General features: G+C 48.8%; 1 protein-coding gene across 3 annotated transcripts in view; it reads left to right on the forward strand.

The window, feature by feature from the left end:
- The first annotated feature begins 10,296 nt into the window (after positions 1-10,296).
- Positions 10,297-19,408, forward strand: part of GAS7 (growth arrest specific 7) — a 206,932-nt gene continuing 197,820 nt past the window's right edge. The window contains exon 1 of one of the 3 annotated variants that reach the window (XM_006041664.4): positions 10,297-10,913. In XM_006041664.4, the coding sequence (XP_006041726.1) occupies positions 10,731-10,913 (183 nt within the window). In that variant the 5' untranslated portion in view covers positions 10,297-10,730. Of the gene's footprint in view, positions 10,914-12,215; positions 12,356-19,408 lie in introns of those variants that run through there. The other 2 variants (XM_006041666.4, XM_044939279.2) reach the window with 2 other exon arrangements.

The following is a 19,408-nucleotide window of genomic DNA, read 5'->3' on the forward strand; positions in this document are numbered from 1 at the left end:
TGTGTGTCTGTGGACTTCAACAACAGCAGAGACCAGGAGCGGCGGCAGTTCTCTGAAACTTGTAAACTTCCAAGGAAAGATTGAGGAGAAGGGGGTGATGGAGGATGAGACGGTTGGATGACATCACCAACTCAATGGACAGGAGTTTGAGCAAACTCCAGGAGATGGTGAAGGACCAGGGAAGCCTGGCACCCTGTAGTCCTTGGGGTCACAAAGAGTTGGACCTGACTTAGCAACTGAACAACAAAGCTTCCAGACAGCCCAGCCCTGACAGAGTGGATTTTCCCAGGCTTTACATATGTTAACAGCCACCGTAAAGCCAGAGGTGGGGCTTGGCCCTGGAGACTTGCTGTCTTTAATGTGGCTTTGTCTATCTTTGTTGGGTTTCTCAATGACTTTTTTGTTGTTATTTACTCCCAAAGGGGAATCTCACTTCCTTACTTCCTGTTGCTGCCAGGGTCAGAATGGGAATGGGGCAGACACTCCTTTGCTACCCACTGCCAAGGACTGGTGTAAAGACACAGTTCTATTTCTAAATGCTATTTTTGGTCCCACAACTGACAATTTCTCCAAGGCCATTCTTTTCTTTTCTGTTCCTCTTTCTCTTCTCTTCTTGCTTCTTTTGCAAATGAATTTCAGTGGGGAAGTGAGGATCTGGCTTCAGAGCCTGGTGGGTGGTTGGGAGGGTGAATGGGGTGGGAGAAAGAAGGGCTGTCTTTTCTCTTCCCTCCTCCCACCCTGATTTCTCATCTCCTTCCCTTTTTTACTCTATCCCATCCCCACTCTCTTCTTCTATAGTCTCTGTCTCTCTTACTCCCCACAATGGCTTCCTCTCCATATTTATCTATTCCATCTCTGCCTCCCAATTTCTGCCTGCCTCTGGCTCTTCTGCTTCCCTCAATAACATCTTTTTAAGTGGTGGTAGCCTGGCCAAATAGGATGCAAATTCAAACCCTTCCTACTTATAACTTACAACATTCTGTGATGGTACAAAGATTACCTGAAAATGTCTGGCAATCTTAGTGTTGAGGGTGACGTTTCTCAAAGCATGCTGCAAGGACTCCAGCAGTATTCTACTGGAGGTTTTATTCAAATAATAAAACAAAAAATTCAATAATCCAGAAGTTTTAATCAAAACACAGATTCCTGGGCCCTATTATAGACCCACTAAATCTGAATCTCCAGGAATAGGCATCATTTTATTATTATTTTTTAATGGCTGTGCTGGGTCCTTGTTGCTGCACAGGTTTTTTCTAGTTGCAGTGAGAGGAGCTATTCTTCCTGGTGGTGTGAGGGCTTCTCATAGCGGTGGCTTCTCTTGTTGAGGAGCAAAGGCTCTAGGCGCTTAGGCTCAGTAGTGGCAGCTCACAGGCTCTGGAACATGGGCTCAGTAGTTCTGGTGCACATGCTTAGCTGCTCCAAGGTATGTGGGATCTTCCCAGATCAGGGATCAAACCTGTGACCCCTGCATCAGCAGGCAGAGTCTTAACTACTGGATCACCAGGGAAGCACCTCCATGATTCTTATACACACCGAAGCTTCAGGATCTTTGGTTGCACCTCTTTTTCATTCCAATCCCAAAGAAAGGCAATGCCAAAGAATGCTCAAACTACCGCATAATTGCACTCATCTCACACCCTAGTAAAAGTAATGCTCAAAATTCTCCAAGCCAGGCTTCAGCAATATGTGAACTGTGAACTTCCTGATGTTCAAGCTGCTTTTAGAAAAGGCAGAGGAACCAGAGATCAAATTGCCAACATCTGCTGGATCATGGAAAAAGCAAGAGAGTTCCAGAAAAACATCTTTCTGCTTTATTGACTATGCCAAAGCCTTTGACTGTGTGGATCACAATAAACTGTGGAAATTCTGAAAGACATGGGAATACCAGACCACCTGACCTGCCTCTTGAGAAATCTGTATGCAGGTCAGGAAGCAACAGTTAGAACTGGACATGGAACAATAGACTGGTTCCAAATAGGAAAAGGAGTACGTCAAGGCTGTATATTGTCACCCTGCTTATTTAACTTCTATGCAGAGTACATCATGAGAAACGCTGGACTGGAAGAAACACAAGCTGGAATCCAGATTGTGGGGAGAAATATCTAACTTCAGATATGCAGATGACACTACCCTTATGGCAGAAAGTGAAGAGGAACTAAAAAGCCTCTTGATGAAAGTGAAAGTGGAGAGTGAAAAAGTTGGCTTAAAGCTCAACATTCAGAAAACAAAGATCATGGCATCCGGTCCCATCACTTCATGGGAAATAGATGGAGAAAAGAGGAAACAGTGGCAGACTTTATTTTTCTGGGCTCCAAAATCACTGCAGATGGAGACTGCAGCCATGAAATTAAAAGACGCTTACTCCTTGGAAGGAAAGTTATGACCAACCTAGATAGCATATTGAAAAGCAGAGACATTACTTTGCCAACAAAGGTCCGTCTAGTCAAGGCTATGGTTTTTCCTGTGGTCATATATGGATGTGAGAGTTGGACTGTGAAGAAGGCTGAGCGCCGAAGAATCGATGCTTTTGAAGTGTGGTGTTGGAGAAGACTCTTGAGAGTCCCTTGGACTGCAAGGAGATCCAACCAGTCCATTCTGAAGGAGATCAGCCGTGGATTTCTTTGGAAGGAATGATGCTAAAGCTGAAACTCCAGTACTTTGGCTACCTCATGCGAAGAGTTGACTCATTGGAAAAGACTGTGATGCTGGGAGGGATTGGGGGCAGGAGGAGAAGGGGATGACGGAGGATGAGATGGCTGGATGGCATCACTGACTCGATGGACGTGAGTCTGAGTGAACTCCGGGAGTTGGTGATGGATAGGGAGGCCTGGTGTGCTGCGATTCATGGGGTTGCAAAGAGTTGGACACGACTGAGCGACTGAACTGAACTGAACTGAACTGAACTAGCTCAGGCTCTAGGTGGGAGAAGAGGGGAAAGGGGGAATGGAGCTCTGAATGCTATCTCTTCCTTGGAGGCCCAAATGCTAGGCTTTCCCCAGACTCCAGGAGAACTGGACCCAAAGTCCAGGCTTATTTTCAGTACACTAACTTGTTTTTCCTTCCCACTGTCTTCTTAAAGCTGACTCTCAAGATCACTGATTTCCCAGAAATCCACAAAATATCCACGAGACAAAGCAGGAAGACAGTGTTAGAACCTCTAGTTAAGTATAATATATATTTTAATATAACCCTTTAAAAATTTTAATCTTGTGTATTTTAAGATATTTATTAGCTTAGCGGTTCATGTATCTAATTTATAAATAATAGAAATATATATATATTGGGGAGTTTTACTGACAGAGGTGCATAGTCAAGGTTTGGAGAACATCGCTCTAGAATCAAGATATTCTATATTCTTTGAGGTCAGGGACTATATTATTTTCTTTAACACACTATATTGAAGCATAACATTTATACAGAAAAGTGCACAAGGACGTATACAACCTGGAGAATAGCCCTGTGTAACTTGCACCCAGATCAAAAAGTAATTACCAGGATCCCAGATCCTCGGCCCCCTGTTCTCAATACCCTTTCCTCAAATAATGATTCTCCTCACTTCTAGGAATTTCATAAAATGCAATCATGCTATGTATGGACTAGGAATTTCATAAAATGCAATCATGCTATGTATGGACTAGGAATTTCATAAAATGCAATCATGCTATGTATGGACTCTTTAGTGCTTTGTTGTTTTGCCGTTATTTTGTTTGCTTGTTTGCCCAAAAGTACATCCGTGGGATGTTCATTCTTAAAGTGTAAAATTTTCCATTGTATAAATGTCATCATTTTATCCGTTCTCCTGTAGGTGAACTCATAATCAGTTCAGTTCAGTCGGTCAGTTGTGTCCGACTCTTTGCGACCCCATGAATCGCAGCACGCCAGCCCTCCCTGTCCATCACCAACTCCCGGAGTTCACTCAGACTCACGTCCATCGAGTCAGTGATGCCATCCAGCCATCTCATCCTCTGTCGTCCCCTTCTCCTCTTGCCCCCAATCCCTCCCTGCATCAGAGTCTTTTCCAATGAGTCAACTCTTCGTATGATGTGGCCAAAGTACTGGAGTTTCAGCTTTAGCATCATTCCTTCCAAAGAAATCCCACGGCTGATCTCCTTCAGATAACTCATAATAGTGTGGGGCTATTATGAATAGTAATAGCTTCCCTCGTAGCTTGGGTTTGATCCCTGGGTGGGGAAGATCCCCTGGAGAAGGAACACTCCAGTATTCTTGCCTGGAAAATCCCATAGACAGAGGGGCCTGGTGGGCTACAGTCTATGGAGTCAGACACAACTTAGCGACTAAACCACCAACCATTATGAATAGTGCTGCTGTGCACGCTGTATATATCTTTCCCTGAGTGTATGAACACATCCCAGGCAGCTCTATACCTAGACGGGGAATGGATGAGCCACACAGGATGCTCCAGGCAGCTTTGCTAAATATCATGTTTTCCAACCGGTTCCTCTCAGCCGTGCACGAGTGCTCCAGCACCTCAAAATATCAATACATGGTATTTTCTATTTTGCCTTTATATTTACCACATGATGAGTATATATTGTTACCTTTTTATGATAAAAATAAAAGTATTTGGCCGTGTTGGGTCTTAGTTACTGCACATGGAGTCTTTTGCTGCGGTGCACGAGCTCTCTAGTTGTGGCACATGGGCTTTTAGTTGCTCCACAGCATGTGGGGTCCTAGTTCCCTGACCAGGGATCAAACCTGAGTCCCCTGCATTGCAAGGTGGATGCTTAATCACTGGACCACTAGGGAAGTCCCCCGCCCTTTGATTTTGATTTGCTCTTCTGATGATTGATGAGGTTGAACACCTTTTAATGTTATTGGTTGTTTGGATATCTTCTCTTATGAAATGCCTGTTCAAATCTTTTGCCCTTTTCTCTATTGTGTCATCTGTCTTTTTCATCTCGATCAATAGGAATGCTTTATATATACTCCACACTTCTCTTCCTATTCCAGGCCCAACAAACTGTCCGTTTTATAGAATGGGCTTAATAGCTTTTCAGATTGGTGCTGAATGAACTAGCACATGGGTGGGGAAGAGCATCTTTGTTGAATGAATGAGGCCTTTATACGTTTTTGTGTGTTTTTTGGCTTATGTTAGCAGCTTTCCTGAAATGTAGTTTACATACCAAAACATTTACTTGTTTTAAGTGTACAATTCAATGATTTCTGGAATTGTGCAGAGCCAATTGCCACAACTCAATTTCAGAATGTTGTCATCACCCCCAAAAGAAACCTCCTGCCTCTTTGTTTACCCCCTATTCCGACTTTCAGCTTCAGGCAACTGTTAATATATATACTGTCTCTATAGATTTGCCATTTCTGGATATTTTATATAAATGCAATCATACAACACTGGCTTCTTTGACTTAGTGAGATGGATATCTTTGAGGTGTGTCCGTGTTGAAGCATGTATCAGTACTCTGCTCCTTTTTGTGGGTGAATGAGTAACCCATTGCATGGGTGAACCACATTGTCTCTATTGATTGCTATTGTTTAGTCGCTAAGCTGTGTTTGGCTCTTTGTGATCCCATGGACTGTAGCACGCCTGGCTCCTCTGTCCATGGAATTTCCCAAGCAAAGATACTGGAGTGGGTTGCCATTTCTGTCTCCAGGGGATCTTCCCGACCCAGGGATCAAATCTGCCTCTCCTACAGTGGCAGACTTTTTTTTTTTTTTTTTTTTTTAACCACGGAGCCACCTGGGAGCCTCAAGATGTACCACATCTTTCTATCTATTCATCAACTGATGATGGGCATTTGGATTATTTCCACCTTTTGGCTCTTAGAAATCATGCTGCTGCGGATATTCACTGCAAGTTTTGTGTGGCTGTTTGTCTTCATTTCTTTTACCTAGGAGTACTGTTGGGTCCTATGGCAAATTTATGTTTAATTTTTTAAGAAACTGAAACTCATATTTCTCTGCCATCCATAGGCTGATGATGGAAAGGCATATGAAGCTGTCTCAAGTAAAAAAGAAATACCTGCCAGCACACAGCTATCAAGTGCATAGTGTTGAGAGAAAAGTTACAAAAGATGGAGTGGAGCCTGCTCTCAGGAGTTTACAGGCTAATCCAGATGTTCTAACACATGTGTTTATAGAGTAACTTGGCAGTATGGAAAATCTGAATCTGAACAGAGGTCCCAACAATCTGTGCAAAATGAATTCAGGAAATACTGGATGCGTACTTTTTGCGGCTTTAGGAAAGATAGATAGAAATTTAAAACAAACACGTTATCCCTCTCCTGAGTTACTAAGCAACTAATCAGTAAAATAAGGCCTAGTTATCAAAGAAGTTAAATAATTAGAGATTTAAATACAAAGTCAAGATAATACTAGAAGACGTGGGGTGCGGTGGGAATGGAGGGAGGAAGGTAAGAAGGAAAATAGATGAAACTTGTCTGTCCTTTGCGATCTTGTGAGAAAACAGAAACCCAGAGCGTGTTCCTTTAAAATTGTGGCCTTTCCAAAGATGTAAGGGTTTCCAGTTCTATCATTGCCCTGGAAATCTTAGTTCAAAAAGAAGTGTTGGATAATAAATAATCAGGACCATTGAGCTAGATCAATAATAATGACTGCTAATATTTGAGTAATTAATGTGCCAGGGAGAAATATCAATAACCTCAGATATGCAGATACCACCACCCTTATGGCAGAAAGTGAAGAGGAACTAAAGAGCCTCTTGATGAAAGGGAAAGAGGAGAGTGAAAAAGTTGGCTTAAAGCTCAACATTCAGAAAACTAAGATCATGGCTTCTGGTCCCATCACTTCATGGCAAATAGATGGAGAAACAGTGGAAACAGTGGCTGACTTTACTTTTCTGGGCTCCAAAATCACTGCAGATGGTGATTGCAGCCATGAAATTAAAAGACACTTACTCCTTGGAAGAAAAGTTATGACCAACCTAGACAGCATGTTAAAAAGCAGAGACAGTACTTTGTCAACAAAGGTCCGTCTAGGCAAGGCTATGGTTTTTCCAGTGGTCATGTACAGATGTGAGAGTTGGACTATAAAGAAAGCTGAGGGCCAAAGAATTGATGCTTTTTAAGTGTGGTGTTGGAGAAGACTCTTGAGAGTCCCTTGGACTGCAAGGAGATCCAACCAGTCCATCCTAAAGGAGATCAGTCCTGGGTGTTCTTTGGAAGGACTGATGCTAAAGCTGAAACTCCAATACTTTGGCCACCTGATGTGAAGAGCTGACTCATCGGAAAAGACCCTGATGCTGGGAAAGATTGAAGGTGAGAGAAGGAGATGACAGAGGATGAGATGGTTGGATGGCATCACTGACTCAATGGACATGGGTTTGGGTGGACTCCGGGAGCTGGTGATGGACAGGGAGGCCTGGCGTGCTGCGGTTCATGGGGTCTCAAAGAGTCAGACACAACTGAGCAACTGAACTGAATTGAACTGAATGTGCCAGATGTTGCTCTAAACAGTTTACATTTTTACTCATTTAATCCTCTTAATAACTCTATGAAAGAAATACTACTATCATCTTCTAATGGTAAGGAAAATGAGACTCAGAGAGGTTAAGTACATTGCCCAAGGGCACACAGCTAGAAAACAGCAAAACTGGAGTTTGGATACAGAGTCCAGAACCTACATATTTAATCACCTCAAGTCCTGTAGTACAGTTATAGGACTCAGTCTCCAAATGCAGATGGGAAAGTAGATCCAGAGGTGTCTGGAGATTTATCTGCGATCAGGGATAGGAGTTGCACTCACTACTAGTCCAGTCTTACTTCTATCAAGAGTGACACTGGGTATCACCAGAGAGCCCTTTATTAAGATGCCATTTGTGGATGAGCCATAGGATGCACGGGTTTCCTGACTCCAGTAGAATGGACCCAAGGAAGCAGTGCTTCATGCACAATAAGCAGGTCTGACCTCTGCTGTTGACCAGCCACATGAGGGTGGGCAAGTTATACCCTCTGAGCCCAGTTTTTCTACTTGTAAACTGGGGGCAGTAGCCACACTAGCTCATAGGATTATAGGAATGAAATGAAAGAACGGAAGAAACTGACAGTCATTGCCAATTTTGGTGCTGCAGAACTGTTTGGGGCAGGTCATTTGGAACTGAAGTGTATAGGATGCTGTGTAGGCGGAGATTTCTCAAGTCCAAACTGGATAGCAGGTTGTTTTTAGGTATCCCACAGAATTCTGTGTTGCAGGAAGGCTCTGGACCAGTTGTCCTAACTTGATCTGGGTTATATCATCAGATGTCATATCTTTTTGCCTTTTCATACTGTTCAACTGCTATGTTTTTTTCAGTAGTCATGTATGGATATGAGAGTTGGACCATAAAGAAGGCTGAATGCTGAAGAACTGATGCTTTTGAACTGTGGTGCTGGAGAAGACTCTTGAGATAGCAAGTCTCTTAGACAGCAAGGAGATCAAACCAGTCAATCCTAAAGGAAATCAACCCTGAATATTCACTGGAGGGACTGATGCTGAAGTTGATACTTTGGCCACCTGATGCGAAGAGCCGACTCATTGGAAAAGACATTGATGCTGGGCAAGATTGAAGGCAGGAGGAGGAGGGGGCAGCAGAGGATGATATAGTTGGATGGCATCATCAACTCAATGGACATGAGTTTGAGCAAACTCTGGGAGATCGTGAAGGGCAGGAAGGCAGGGAGGCGTGCTGCAGTCCATGCAGTTTCAAATCATCAGATATGAAACCTGAGGTCAGTCTGCACATATGCCCCGATACAACACATTTTAGTCCCTTTTATGACTTGATTAGGTCAATTTCTTTTAGTGACTGTTTTCTGTACCAAATTTTGCAGCTCTGCTTTAAGGGACTCTTAGTGGTAACCATAGTCAAGAGTTTGTTTCCCCACGATTGTAGACATGCAAAGTAAATTTGCAATCGATGGAATACTGTAAACCATCTGTATTTGTCAACTTGCCCCTGGCCAGAGGCCAGGCTGAGGCTGCTCTTCCAGCAAGATAGCTTTAATGCAGAATTTGGCTCTACAGTGATTTTCGAAGCTAGGGTGGGCCTGGACCTAGCATTTAAAAGTTGCTCAGGTGATTCTAATGAGATCCACCGATTCTCACTAGAAAAACGTGTGAGATCTCAAGGTTCTTATAGCCCAGCTGGACAGGTTTTGTAAAGGGTATCTAGGCAGGCATGTGTTTCCCTGGTGGCTCAGATGATCTGCCTGCAATGCGGGAGACCTGGGTTCAATCCCTGGGTTGGGAAGATCCCCTGGAGGAGCGCATGGCAACCCACTCCAGTATTCTTGCTTGGAGAATCCCCATGGACAGAGGAGATTGGCGGGTGAGATGGGGTCGCGAAGAGTCGGACAGGACTGAGTGATTAAGCACACAGGCAAGCATAGTGAATGATGAAGCTGGGGGAGGTATTGTGTAGACGGCCTGAAATGCACAGGCTGAGACTGTTGGCACTCAATATAAAAGGTTACTGAGTAGGATGCAAGGGTGGGTAATTAGAGGTATACATAGAGATTAAGGGGTTCAGCTATTCACAGTTTAGGAAACGGAATTTAATTTTCCTATAGAGTAGGCTAACAAAGCTTTCTTTTACTTCTATACCGCTCAGTTCAAACAAAGGTCAGCTTCCTTCAGCAACGCGGTCCACTGGTCCCAGCAGAGCAGGAGCTTGTCCAAAGGAATTTTGTAGGTCCCTGGCACATTGCGTGGATCGTAGTAGTCTCCCACTAATGTCTGTTGACAGAGTAAACGAGTGTAGACTTCTCGGCTTGGCGCATCTCGGTTTCAGGAGACGTGGTACCCTGGGCCGGTCTCGCTTTTGCATGTAAAACGATGGGGGCTGTTGCCCCTCTTCTCCCTTTATCGGTAATGACCTGCTTCCAATTCTACTAACTCGAGTTTTGACTCCGTCGCCGCCTCACTCGGTCCCACCGGCTGCCACCTGGCTCAGGAGTCGGGCTTCAAATCTGCCTCTCACCCCTCGTCCAGTTTCCTGTGAGTCAAGTTCAACCCCAGGTTCAACCCTGACAGTGACGGCCACAAACACATTGCCTCACCGGCACCTCGGAGGAGGCGCACGCCCACCACCGGCCAACAGGCAGCGCAGAGAGGGGCGTTTCTAACCCCGCGGCTTTCCGGGGTCGGGGTGTGAGCCCGGCGACCCCTCCCGAGTAACCCGCCAGCTCTGCGAGGGAGCGCCCGGCCCTCAGCGGGCGTGGCCGCCCTGGCCCAGCCCCCGCCCAGCCCCGCCCCCGCGCGCAGAGAGGGCCCCCGCCCGGCCGCCAGCCCCTCTCCACGTCCGCTGCCCCTCCCTCGTCGCGGAGCCGGGCCGAGGGGGATGCTCCGGGTCCCACCTCCCCTGGGAGCTGCGCATTTCCGCGCGCCAGGGCGGCCTCGGCTGCGGCCGGCCCTCGCGGCGGACGCCCGCGTTCCGCGTCCCCGGGAAGTTGTCTCCGGAGCCCGCGGCGCCTGGGTCTCCTCCCCCTGAGCCCCGCCCCCCCGCCCCGAGCTGGGAGTCGCGAGCCTCCCGGCCCGGGGGCGTCGCCGCTCGCTCTCCGAAGCCAGCGAGTCTCGGTTTCCCTGCGCGGGGTGCACGTCCCTCGCCTGCCCGGGGACCCCCGCTTACATCCGAGACGGCGCGCGCCCAGAGCGCGGGAGCCCGGAGCGCCGGGCGCCTGGGACCCCGCGGAGCCGCTGCCCAGCCCGCGGGGCTCGGCAGGGATGCAGGCTGCTGTGTGAGCCCCGGCGCCAAGGCCATGTCCGGCGCCCGCTGCCGGACCCTGTACCCCTTTTCCGGGGAGCGGCATGGCCAGGGGCTGCGCTTCGCCGCGGGCGAGCTCATCACGCTGCTGCAGGTCCCGGACGGCGGCTGGTGGGAAGGCGAGAAGGAGGACGGACTCCGCGGCTGGTTCCCGGCGAGCTACGTGCAGCTGCTGGAGGTAAGGGGCGAGGGCCGGGGCTGGGAGGCCGGCGCGCTCGCGTACCTGTTGCCTGCTCCCGGGAGGCCGGAGCCGCCCCTGCCGGAGGGGAGCCCGGGGGGCCGCCTCTGTGCGCTGGACCCAGAGCCGCGCGCTCCTGTGGGCGGTGGAGGCGGCGTGCGCCCTCGGGGCGTGGGCAGCGCGGGGTTCGCCCCCCGAGCGCTCCCCGTGCCGGGCCTCTCGAGCACATCGTGGCCGCCCTGAGGAAGCGAGAACTTGTTGCCAGTGTAAGCTCGGGAGCGGGCGGGCGCGTTCCGGCGGTGGCCGGGGCCGCCGGAGGGCTGCGGAGTCCGGCGGTCTAGGGAAGACGTGCAGACGATCGGGATGTGAAAAGTGGCCCCGGCGCCCCGAGCCTGCCGACCCGTGGACAGTCGTGCTGCGGCGGGTCAGCTCCCCGGCTGCCTCCGCGCCGTCCACTTACTGGTCAGCTGAGCCTGGCTGGCTACCAGCCCGAGCCCCGTCAGCAGGCCTGACCCGGGGGTGCCGCAGCCCCCAGCCAGCGCCCCCTCCCCTGGCCCAGCTCCCCTAGGTCAAGGTTCAGAACCTGGAAAGTGGCTTGTCCTGGGGTCCTGGCCCGGCCCCAGGTTTCACAGGACCTGCTGAGCCAAGTCGACTGGCTGTTTATTGTCTGGGTGACAGTTGGGAGGCCTCGCTGTCCTCTAATCGCTGAGCTCATGGTCACAGCCTGAGTGGGATCCGAAGTTTCTAAAGTCCTTTGGTGGGGGGTGGGAGGTGGTTTTACAGGACGTCCCCTTCAGCCTGACCCCAGGATTGCTGCCAAGACTAACTGTGAGTCGTCGGAAATATTCTGGCAAAATACTGTCCAAATCATAGAGATTGAATTGATTAATAATTTAACCCCCACCCCCCACCGACCTACTTCACAAAGAACAAAGTAGCAAATTTTGACTGAAAATGCTCTGTGCGACTCAAAAAAGACAGAAAGAAAGCCAGATAGCGGTGGAATGGTTATGGGTGAGTTTGCCTGAGAAAAACCCTCTGGAAACATTATCAGAAATCGAGCCTGGCTTCATAGAGATACAGTGATGTTTCTTTCAGGTCCAGAGAACAAAATCCCTCCTATGAGGCTTTAGTAGCCTTTGAGCAAAGTTGAGGCTGGAAGGAGCTTTCATGGGCTGTCCACTGAGGCTATTTGGAAACCTTCTTGGTTCTGTAATTTGAGAGCCGGGCAGCATAGGGGAGGCGCAGGTGTTTCTCAGCTTTCCTAACTCCCTTCCTGAGATTCAGGTGTGAAAGAAAGCGAGTGGATGGCCCCTTATGAAGATCTGGAGCCTCCTTGTTTCTATTCCAGAAGCCCTGGGAGAGGCTCCTGTGGTAGAGTCCTCTGGTGGCCACACTTTTCCAGGAAACACTGATGTAGAAATCTGGCTGTTGGATGTCCGGTGAGGAGCGTCCCTGGCTGGACTGAGCCAGCTGTGTGTTGGGTGGGGAGTGAGGTTGGAGGGTTTGTCCACTGTGTTAGTGAGAGTGAAGTGGCTCTGCTTTTCCTTCCTGGGATGAAAGGGAGGGTGAATCAGACCCAGGGGACAAACAGAACGATCGGATGGGACAGTTGTGGGTGTGCCGGTCACAGTTTGTGGTATATACATTGAGACTCTCCTATCTCCTAAAGGGCTTTCAGACCAGTGCCCATCTGAGGGAGCAGTAACCCTGAGAGGGGCTCCCATTTTTTAAGCACTTGCTAGGCACCAGGCATGGTCCATGCATTGTCAGCAGTTCCCCTGACAGCCCTGGGAAGGGGAAGGAGCTATCCCCATTTTTGTAGGCAGGCAAATTGAATGAAAAAGGTGAAGGCAGTCAGCCAAGGAGTAGTTGGTTAGCAGCTCAGCTGGCTGAATATTACCCTTTGGGCCTCTGTCTCTTTTAAACTCAATATCCTGGGTCACACTGTACCAGAAGGCAAGTGAAGGGTCTAGATCCTTGTGGGGAAGGGTCTGTGTAGCTCCTGAGGTCAGCCTGCCGGAGACAGCGTCCCTAAGGGGCGGCAGAGATGCTGGGGCTACAATGAGGGCAGCTGCTCCTACCCACTTGAGCAGCTCTCCTGCAAACCCTGATGTTTGATTTCACTCAGAGCCAGCTGTGTTTCCCACAGGTGGAGGGAGGAGTGGGCCTGAGTCCTAGGACTCTTTTCAGGGAAAAGCAGATGCAGCTTTGACAGGGAGGGTCTTTGTATCTGGGAATCTCATACATGAGCAGGCCTGGACCTCGAGGCTGAGGTTAGTAGGGATGGAGGATATGCAGGTAGGTTCCCCTGGGATGCAGCGAGTCCCCAAAGATAGGCTGGGTTAGGGAATGCAGAACTCCCAAGGGGGTCGCAGGTGGTGGACTGGCCAGCATAGGGAATCATGGGTCTGGAGGACTGCCAGCCAGGTGTTGGTGCTGAAACCAGGTGGCCAGAGAAGGAGCCCGTAGGTACTAGAGGTGGTAAGCCTCTGCTAGTGGGGTGCCTCGCACTCAGCTTGCAGAGGGGCATGGAGTTCAGAAGGCCAGGGGAGCTGTTGGGGATATAAGTACAGACAGAAGGGGCTACACTAGGCTCCTGAGGCAGGATTCAGATGGGGGGATGCACAGCCTAGCCCCCACCCCAGTGCACCATTTGTTTCTGATAGAGTGCTGTCAGGAAACCCCATCTTGGCAAAAATGTGCCAAAGATCGAGAGCCGTCTGTGCAAGATAGACACGCCTCAAGGATTTCCTCCTTGTTCATGTGGAAAAAAAAAAGGGGAAGCACACCCCGTTGAGAGGAGTTGAGCGCTGACAGGGAGGTCAAAAGACCTGCCCTGGTGGCCAGTGAGCCCCTGAGCAGAGGCCAGTTTGACAGAGGTCCTGGTTCCTGGGGAAATCTTTTTGGTCAAGACCCCAAGGAAATGAGGGGATGGGCTGCACATACTTGGCTTCCAAACGGTGGCTTCCAGGAAAACCTCCGCCAAGCAGAGATCAGGGGCCCTGGTAGGCAGGGACTGGTCACAGGGATCCCACTCTTCAGTGGATGGGGCACCTTCCAGAGGGTGACAGGCGGAGAGAGCCAATTTTCCCAGAAAAGGGAGGAGGCATAACAGATAAGACGCACAGCTGCCTAGGAATTATCAAGGCCCTTAGACAAAAGTGTAGAGGATCTGGTGGCTCAGACGGTAAAGCGTCTGTCTGCAATGCAGGAGACCCAGGTTCGATCCCTGGGTTGGGAAGATATATCTGGAGAAGGAAATGGCAGCCCACTCCAATATTCTTGCCTGGAAAATCCCATGGATGGCGGGGCCTGGTAGGCTACTGTCCATGGGGTTGCAAAGAGCTGGACACGACTGAGCGACTTCACTTTCACTTTAGATAAAAGCAAGCAGAAACATCTTTCTTGAGGGTCTGATCCACCACAAAGAGATCGAGGAGCTTAGAGAGACATGGTTGAGGAGGAGCTGAGGTGATGCTCTTACCTTGAATGGAGAGAATTAAGGATCTGGAAGGTACTGTAAAGCATCTGCAGAAACCTCTAGAGGTTTTGGGGATTAATCCTAGGGGTTGGGGGGATGGTAATAAGATTGGAATGCACATACAACAGAGCTTTCCTTGAGCGAGGTGCTGTTTTCAGCATCCACAATCTGGCTGCAAGGCCTGGACTTCAGAGATAGTAATGGAATATGAGACTTTGCCAGCCAAACTAGTTGGCTGCAGAGGGTCACCCTTGCACCACCTCCTCTCCAACTCCTGTTCTCCCATTTTGGGTTCAGGTGATTGTGTTGCAGAAGTTTACAGAATGTTGCTGGGGGAGAGAGATGCTGGGCTGGGGAAGTGGGCTGTGCTGTTGAACATGAGGGATATTTTATCCATTGCTGTGAAATAAGCCCCCTCAAAACTTAGCGTCACAAAACAACTGTTTGTTACTATGGCACATGTTTCTGTGGATTGATGGGGCTCAGCTGGGTTGTTCTTCTGGTTTTGGTGTCTCTCATGCATTTGCAATCAGATGGTGGCCAGAGTTGGGGTCATGGAGGCTCCGCTGAGTTGGAACCTCCAGAAGGGCATATTCACTCACCCATCTGGTGCCTTTTATGTGGCTTCTAATGTGGTGTCTCATCCTCTGGTGCCTTTCTCTGCAGCAGAGCAGCTGGAGTTTTAACATACTGACTTCCAAGAAAGCAAAAGTGCAAACTGCCAGGCCTTAAGGCTCAGGTTCAGACCTGGCGCATCGTTTCTGCCAGGTTCCATGGGCAAAGTGAGTCTCCTGGCCAGTCCCTGATTCAGGGTAGGAGGGCGGCTCATACAGGTGTGGGTACAGGTGTGACACGGAAGCAAGGTTCACTGAAGGCCATTTTGCAGACTGGCTACCTCACAAGGCTAGGGAGAATACCTGGGACAGATGATCCGTTAGAGGGGAAGGTGCACCAGGTCACATGGATGAGAGAGCTTCGGGGAGGTAAAATGAACAGACTTGGTCATTCTGCTAGGAAATTCTCCATCGTCATCCTTTTATGTTTTGTTTTGTTTTTTGTTTTTAAAGATGCCAGGGATTTCTTTGTAATGGTGATTAATGATGCAGCAGAATTTGAAACCAGATTTTTCTGTGCCTGAAGCCTGGGTCTGTCTCCTGAGCCACTGACAAAACAACTTTTTCAAGTTGGGGCTATTTGGTGCTGGTTGTTAATGGACATCATGCATCCGAACTGCCTGACATCTAGTAGATGCTCGATATGTTACACAGATTGGTTTTAATACAGGGCCTTTCTTTTTGTAACATGGAGATTACCTAAAATGGGTGTGACCTTGTTCCTCGTGCCTGTATTTTTCAAGGCAGTCATGAGCTCTGTCCACAAAAGAAATAATTAGGGCTGGTGGTTCGCGGAGCATGTGATTGTGACTGAAAAGATTAAGGTGCTTTCTGCCATCTTCACAAAGTCATCCTGCCCTTTGATTTGGGGGCTGTGGCCAGCGTTTGTGGCTCCCGCTGTGTGAAACTCTACCTACGGCCACCGTCTGTCTGCCTCCGCTCCTGAGCAGCATTCCCCCCTTCACTGCTCTGTGCAGGTCTGGTCAAGTGGCCACCCCCTCGGGACTTCAAAGCAATGGGCAGGGTTTGTGGATTCTCTGGATTCGGGGCATCTTCACACAAAAGTTCCCTTAGCAACAAGTCGGCAGGAATCCCTGACATCTGTTAACCACCACGTGAATCCCCGGAGTCCATTACCAGTTAGAAACATGAATGAGATGCTGACCTGCTTGTATTCTTCCCAGCCCGAAAAAGCCCAACTTTTATCCTACAGCCTGGTTGACCTTGTCTACGAGCACGGTTGCTGGGCCCTACCTGGCTGGTGAAAGAAAAGGTTTGGTAAACCAGGAAAGCTTGGATATAAGTTAGGTGTTAGGATTTTTATCCAGAGGTTGGGGTTCTCCCAGCTTGCCCGCTTATTACTCCCAGCAGCCACATGACAAGCTTTCTAACAGAATGTCAGCACGGGTCCCCAGCACTTAAAATTGCAAAATAAGTAGATTCCGCTCTGCCTGCAATGGCAAGGCTGCTGGATAGTGTTCCCTGCCCCCACCTGTTTTTGATTGAACTGTATATGGGATCTTAGTTCCTCAACCAGGGATCGAACCCATGGCCCTTGCATTGAAAGCGTGGCGTCTTAACCACTGGACCACCAGGGAAGTGCCTGGGTGGTGCTTATTCCCATGGAGAGAAGTAGAAATGGTAGCCAGCTGGTAGGTTTGGCTTGTCCCTTGGAGCATCAGAGCATGGGTGACACTGTGGAGGTTCAGCTACGACAGGTATGTGGTACCAGGTTTGCATGGATTCCTCAGAGGACTCACCCACCTCTTGCCTTTGCATTTAGTGTCTCTCCTGTCTCCCATCTGATAAAGATCAATTTTGTGAAGTTAACTTCCTGGTTCACTGCATTCCCCTCATTTCTTGAGTTGGTAGCCAGACTCAGTCCCCAGGGACTCACATGTCACATGTCCATACTACACTTTTAATCTCTCTCCTCCTTTAAGTGCCTTCTCCCCCCACCCTCTGAACCCTCTGACGGTGCATGTCACCGTCATCTCTCCAGTGTCACCTGACTCGACCGCTTCTTACCTTTCCTCTCCTGTTCGGTTGAGTGCAAGCCTGGTCTGTTCTCCCTTAGAAACGTTCCTCAGAGCCTTCTCCTTCCTCACTTGTGTTGGCAGACTTTTTCTGAAAAGGGCCAGGAAACATTTTCGGCTTTGTGGGCCAAGCGGCGCCCTCAAGTTATAGCTGCGGTGCTGTGATGTGCAGTGCGCCGGAGACAGTGAGAAGCTGTGAGAGCACCCATATGGTCCCTGTCACAGCCACTCAGCCCTGCCTGTGGAGCACGAAGCAGCTCGAGAGGAGCCCTGAACCAGCGGGTGTGGCTGTGTGCTGATAAAACTTTATTTATGGACGCTGGGATTTGAATTTGTGCCATGCAGTATTTTTCTTCTTTTGCTTCATTTTCAACTATTTAAAGATGGATAGGCCAGGGACTTCCCTGGTGGTCTAGTGGTTCCCCTAGACCACCTAGGCGGTTCCCCTGGTTGAGGAACTAAGATCCCACATGCCAAGGAGCAACTAAGCCCTCATGCCGCAGCTACTCTCGAGCCACAGCTAGAGAGTGTGCACTGCAGTGAAGATTCCCGGTGCCGTAACTAAGACCTGCCACTGCTGCTGCTAAGTCGCTTCAGGCGTGTCCGACTCTGTGTGACCCCAGAGACGGCCTCCCACCAGGCTCCCCCGTCCCTAGGATTCTCCAGGCAAGAACACGGGAGTGGGTTGCCATTTCCTTCTCCAGTGCATGAAAGTGAAAAGTGAAAGTGAAGTCGCTCAGTCGTGTCCGACTCTTGGCGACCCCATGGACTGCAGCCTACCAGGCTCCTCCATCCAGGGGATTTTCCAGGCAAGAGTACTGCAGTGGGGTGCCATTGCCTTCTCCGAACTAAGACCTACACAGCCAGAAAAAACAGATGGACAGGCCCTTCCTTAGCTCTGGGCTGTGTGTGGTTTGCCAATCCCTGTTCAGAAGTTGATCATTCATTCAACAATCCCTAATTGAGTGCCTAACAATAGGCTGTGAATGCTACTGTAGGTGAAGCAACGAAAGGCACAGAAAAGAAACTTATCTTTTAGTTGGGGAGATGGTAAACTAGCAAAAAAAAAAAATAAATTTATATATATATGATTTAAAAGTAGTATGGGGTCAATAAAGCAGTTTACTGTGATAAGTTAGGGGTTGAGGATATAGGAAGGGGGGTTCCAGAAACTGTCAGAGAAAGCTTCTGCAAGGAGGGGATATCTGAGCAGAGAGCTGAGTGTGAGCCAGCCACATGAGGATCTGGGGCATGAGTGTTTGTTCTACAAATGCAAATAACCTTAAAGAGGGGAGTATGTTTGATAGATACAAGAGAACCAGAATATTCCAGAATGGTTAGAGAGCAAGGACAAGCTTGGGATGTGGCAGAAAGGGAGGCAGGTAAGTTGGATAGTTACTTTCCTTCTCCCTACAGTATATGTAACTTGATTTTTCTCTATGAATTTATGTTTTAAGTACCTGTTCTACACAGTGCAAGAAAGGCACTGTCAAGCATTTGAGGTTTCTTGCCTTTCCCTAGGTTTGCATTTATGTTCTGGGGAACTTAACTGCAAACAGCGTCATTCCAAGGGCCCAGCTGTTCCTCCGTGTCCTTTGGGCCTCTGCCAACCTGTGCTTTCCTGTGTGGTTCTCTGTTTGTCCGTCCATACTCTTTTTGCCAGAGACAATCTCCTGTCTGAAGGGTCTCTCTATCTGGAGCCCCCTCTACTCCTTCTCAGCGGTTTTTGGGTGGACAAAATCGGAGTATCATTCTCTGACACTCTCTGAAGCTTCTTCTGCCTCCAGTGATGTGCTGGTAAATGTTTATTGATCAACTTTCGGGGATGGAGGGTGGAAGTTCTGATTTGTAGCATCTGCCAATTTCTGGGATGTAAATACTCCCGCCATGGCCGATTTCAAGCTACAGATGGTCTCTTTTCATTGAATATATTGGACCTGTCATCTTGTGTAAAATTAAGGTATACAGCCTTTTCATCTTGATAGCAGATATTACAACATGATAGCAACATTTAGCACCTCTATCACATTCCCTATTTATCCTTTCTTTTTCAGTGGTTCATAGCTTTCGGTGTGATTGACAGGTTAGCATGCTCCAATTTGTTTTGGAAAGCTCACCTGGGCTGTAGTGTGGAGGATGGGTTTTAAAGGGCAGGAACAGGAGCAAGCAGATGAGTTCAAAAGCTGGGAGCAGGTTGGTGGGAGTGGAGGTTCTGAGAGAGAAGGGGATGGATTTGGAATATGTCTTGCAGGTTGAGTCAGAAGAATTTGCCAGTGGATTGATGGGGGACGTGAGGGGCCTTCCCTCTGCAGGACTGTTGCGATGTACTCTATGGTATTTTCCTCATCTGCAAATCGTCTG

The sequence above is a fragment of the Bubalus bubalis genome, chromosome 3 (assembly GCF_019923935.1).
Source record: "Bubalus bubalis isolate 160015118507 breed Murrah chromosome 3, NDDB_SH_1, whole genome shotgun sequence".
In the NCBI taxonomy this organism is placed as follows: domain Eukaryota; kingdom Metazoa; phylum Chordata; class Mammalia; order Artiodactyla; family Bovidae; genus Bubalus; species Bubalus bubalis.